Raw genomic sequence first — 4,138 nt, 5'->3', positions numbered from 1 at the left:
CCTCTCCCAACCCCCTCCCACCCTACCTCCATCGTCTTGGTGGTCAGGCTCAAATGTCACATTCTGGTTATCAAGCAGAACACGGATTCTGTCATGAGGCTCAAGGAGCCACTGAACCTGCAAGGAGATGGGAGGGGATCTGAGCCTGACCCACAGGTGCAGCAGATGCCCAGGGAAGCAGAGGGGCGAGCGCCCAGGACTGGGAGCTGCACCCTGGACTGGGAGGAAGGTGCTGGAGCTGCGGCCCGAGGTGGTGCCCGCCGACGGCCACCGTGTGCTCTGCAGGGCCAGGCTCTGCGCCAGGCATGGTTTTCAGATGATCCCCTTCAACCCCCACAGCAGCCTGTGGGGCAGGTAATGTTATCATCCCCATTCTTACTAGAAGAAACCAAGTTAAGTGGTTTCTTTGAAACCAAACAGCTGGGAAACCGTGGCGCCAGAACCCTCATCCTGCCATCCCCAGATTTTACTCCTGGACAGCTGGGGGGTGGAACGTGACCTCCCTCCCTCCTGCCCGGCTCCCCCTTCTTTCTCCTCTTCCTTCTGGGCCTCAATATCCAGCTGGAGGTGCCCGTGGTGAAATGCAGGAGGTCCCCGGCGCCCCTCACGCACCGTGACGGGCCCCAGGCTGCTGGAGCGGTACTGAGCGGCAAAGGCAATGAAGTTGGTGGCCTGGGCTGAGCCGGTCTGGGTGGTGCGGCCCTGCAGCTGGAAGGAGGAGTTCCCGTCCTGGGCCTGGACCAGCAGGAAGTCCCCCAGCCCATTGAAGGTGTAATTCACACCGTCCAAGGTGGTGATGTGGGGGTCCCCGAACATCCAGGCTGAAAGGAAAACAGATACCACATCAGCATGACACACCATGGGTTGGGCTGAGATTCCCCGCTGCAGTCAGATAGGGCACTTGTCCCGTGGACTCCAGCTGGGGAGGTGTTCTCATAGAACCCTCCCCTCAAGGCCCTGCACTTTCGTGCTCCCCATTCTCACTCCTTCCCCAGCACCAGGTACAAAGGGCCTCCATTTGCCATCAGCCCCATCACTGGCACCCTCTCCATCTTCCCTGTGGGCACAGCTCTGCCCCGACTCCTCATCCAGACGTCGTCCCAGAGGCCAGAAGCTCCCCTCCCCAGATGCTCTGCCTGAGCCTGGACCTGACCCTCACCGGGCCGCAGGGGCCTGTACGCAGCGCAGCCTACTCGGGGCCGCCTCTGCTGGTACAGGGCACAGAGGTAGGGCTTGTCATTCCAGCGGCAGCACCAGCTCTGCGGCTCCAGTTCCTGGGCTGTGGAGAAGAGCAGGGAGTCAGGGAGGCTGAGGACCTGGAGATCCCAGCTGGAGAGCGTGGCAGGGCAGGACAGTGTTGCTGGCAAGAGCGTGGCTTTGGAATCCAGCTCGGCCCTTCTCATTGACCTTGCACGGTGGACAGGGTGCTGTCTCTTTTGCAGGCACTGGGGGACTGTGCAGCAGAGCACATGGTAGGAGCTAAGCAAATTTCCTTTCTTAAGGGTGCAGAGCCAAGAAACACTGCTGTCAACATGCTGGGAGTGGGAAGGGTGCGGCTGACAGTCCAGGAACTGTGGAAACTGCCATGGGACGGGGGAGAGAACGAGAGGACACAGACCCCCGTGACCCCACGCCCCTGTGTTCTCCAGCTCTGTTGGAGGCTCTCTGTGGGAGCTGACTCTCAGTCTTCCCCCAAACAGCCTGCTCATCTGGGTCTACAGGGACGGGGTCAGACTAGGCGCTTTCTTCTTGCCTGGAAAGATGCCTCCACTCTGGCCTAGGGCTACGGGGCCAGATGCAGGTGGGGAAAGAGGCACTCAGCTTATTCATCCCCGAGTGTCAGCTGGTGGGGATGTTGGAAGCTTCCTAACTTTACAAGATCAGGAAATGGAGGCCCCGATGGGGAAGGGTCTGCGAAGGAATGAGGACAGAGGCTTCATCCTGGGGGTCCCCTGCTTGGCTGGGAAGGTGGGGTTCAGAGCTGCATGGACTCACCACCGAACTGCCGAGGACTCTGCACGTGCCAGCCTTCACGAAGCTCTCCCCAGGGCCCATAGCTGCAGCACACGCCTCCTCGCCAGGAGGTGAAGCCGCAGAGCTGCCTGCTGCCGGGGGCCCCCCGACCTGAAACAAGTCCAGCCGCACTCAGGCCCAGGCCGCGGCTGCCGGGGGTGGGCCGGGAACAAGCGGGGGGTTGTTTCTGGGGAGAGGCTGAGGGCGTGAGCAGAGTGGATGGTGGGTGGGCTTGTGGGGGACGGGAAGGAGGCGTCACCTATGCTGACGGGTCGGAATCGTAAGTCCCATCGTCCCTGCTGCCAGGAACAAGGGCAGGAGACCTGGTTCCAGCCCCAGCTGGGCCGCTGAGGCTGGCTGCTCAACCACTGCAGGCACACGAGGCGGTAGTTGGGCCTCTCTTCCCTGTGCAGCCTGTAGAACTGCAGCCCTCGGAGGCCTGGGGTTGGGGGATGGGGAGGAAAAAAGGGTTTATCCCAGGGCTTGGGGCTGCAGGCCCTGTCTTAGCTTTAGGGTCAACCAAAACTCACGAATGCACCCCCGTGCCACTTCTCACCTCTCTGGACACCTTCAAGGGATGGGACCCAATTCAGACGGGAAACGCTTCCGCCCCAACGCCCGTCACTGACTTAGCGTCTGATTACCAAACGTGGTTGCCACGGAATAAATAGAACTGGATTTACACTTCACAATTCATGTGGCTGGTTCCTAGGGCTAAAATGTCCTTTGTCCTATCCCATTTTGGAAACCGATTTCTTTCCCACTGCGGCCTCTGGACGTGACACTGAGTCACGGAGAAGGCGCCATCGTTTGCCTCTTGACACCTGTCTTTTTACCGGCATGAAAGCTCTTTGAGAGCAGCATAGTTGGTCTTTTTCCTTTTAAAAATGTTTCTGGCTGTTAGCACAGTGTCTCCCACACGGCAGGTGCTCAATAAATGATGATAATGAACGTCAGACCTCTGGACTCTTCTCGGTAGATTCTCTCTTTTTGAGATAGAGTCCCGCTCTGTCACCACCCAGGCTGGAGTGCAGTAATGCGATCTCTGCTCACTGCAACCTCCCCTCCCAGGTTCAAATGATTCTCCTGCCTCAACCTCCTGAGTGGCTGGGATTACAGTTGTGCACCACAACACCTGGCTAATTTTTGTGTTTTTAGTAGAGACAGGGTTTCACCCTGTTGCCCAGGCTGGTCTCGAACTCCTGACCTCAAGTGATCTGCCACCTCAACCTCCCAAAGTGCTGGGATTACAGGCGTGAGCCACCTTGCCCAGCAGTAGATTTTCTTAAGGGATCTCCCCTGGGTTCTCATTGCAGCTCTGGACAGGACACTTGGGAGTATTGTCCATTCTACCCATTTATATCCCACCTCCCACAAGACCCTGTCCTCACTTCCAGGAGCTGGGCCCCCCTGAGAGCCCTCTTGGGTTGGTACTTCCGAGGGAGGAGATGCAGCCCCCTCTGAGACTGCTGTGTCCAGGGGTGCAGAAGGTGCCAGCTACTCCCTGGGCAGGGCCATGTCCCACTTAGACCTGTAGGAGGTTGGACTGTGTGGGGGATGCCCTTCGAGATGGTGGTGATGCCAGGGAGCTGCCCCTTAGGACTGCAATGGCATATGGGCTGGAGGACCAGCTCAGGTGTGACAAGGTGGCACTTTTACCTAAGTCGGAATTCAGGAGCCTGTCAGGGCGATACTTCTCCCACACTGGCTGGAACATCAGTGGGCTGTTTTCGAAATGGCCATCTCCGCTGCAGGCAAAGGAAAGACGCTCAGGCCTCTGCCATGCACAGGCTCTTGCCTCTCGGTTGCAAGGCACCCATTCGCTCTGCTAGCCGGTCAGCAGCTGGTCAACCAGCTAGGCAGTCAGTGGGTCAGCTGGTCACCCGACCCCCATTGTCGAGTCCCGGCACTGAGCAGGAGAGGGGACACGATGAATGGGCAGAGGTAGGAGGCTCTAACCGATTCCACATCTGATCACCAGCTGCGAGGAAGTGGCAGGTCAGCTTGGTCATGAGATGGGAACAGCAGAGGTCAGGCCTCCCTTGTTTGTTTCCCTTAAACAGAGGGATTGGAGAGGGACAGTCTGTAGGGACAGTGTACTGGGACGCTAAGGGATTGGAGAGGG

At 58.7% G+C, this 4,138-nt stretch overlaps 1 protein-coding gene across 2 annotated transcripts in view; it reads right to left on the bottom strand.

Annotated features, from left to right (window-relative positions):
* LOC116540612 (mucin-4-like) overlaps positions 1-4,138 on the bottom strand; it is a 27,791-nt gene that overhangs the window by 16,688 nt on the left and 6,965 nt on the right. Inside the window, exons 7-12 of one of the 2 annotated variants that reach the window (XM_032264168.1) lie at positions 3,673-3,761; positions 2,273-2,452; positions 1,999-2,124; positions 1,160-1,279; positions 613-821; positions 27-117 (exon numbers count right to left, since the gene is read on the bottom strand). In XM_032264168.1, coding sequence (XP_032120059.1) covers positions 27-117; positions 613-821; positions 1,160-1,279; positions 1,999-2,124; positions 2,273-2,452; positions 3,673-3,761 — 815 coding nt within the window. Of the gene's footprint in view, positions 1-26; positions 118-612; positions 822-1,159; positions 1,280-1,995; positions 2,125-2,272; positions 2,453-3,672; positions 3,762-4,138 lie in introns of both variants that reach the window. The other variant, XM_032264167.1, reaches the window with a different exon arrangement.

Source organism: Sapajus apella, unplaced genomic scaffold (assembly GCF_009761245.1).
Source record: "Sapajus apella isolate SASKATOON/1434 unplaced genomic scaffold, GSC_monkey_1.0 scaffold143, whole genome shotgun sequence".
NCBI lineage: Eukaryota > Metazoa > Chordata > Mammalia > Primates > Cebidae > Sapajus > Sapajus apella.
Note: the sequence above shows the minus strand (reverse complement) of the source record. Positions and strands in the feature narration are given on the sequence as shown.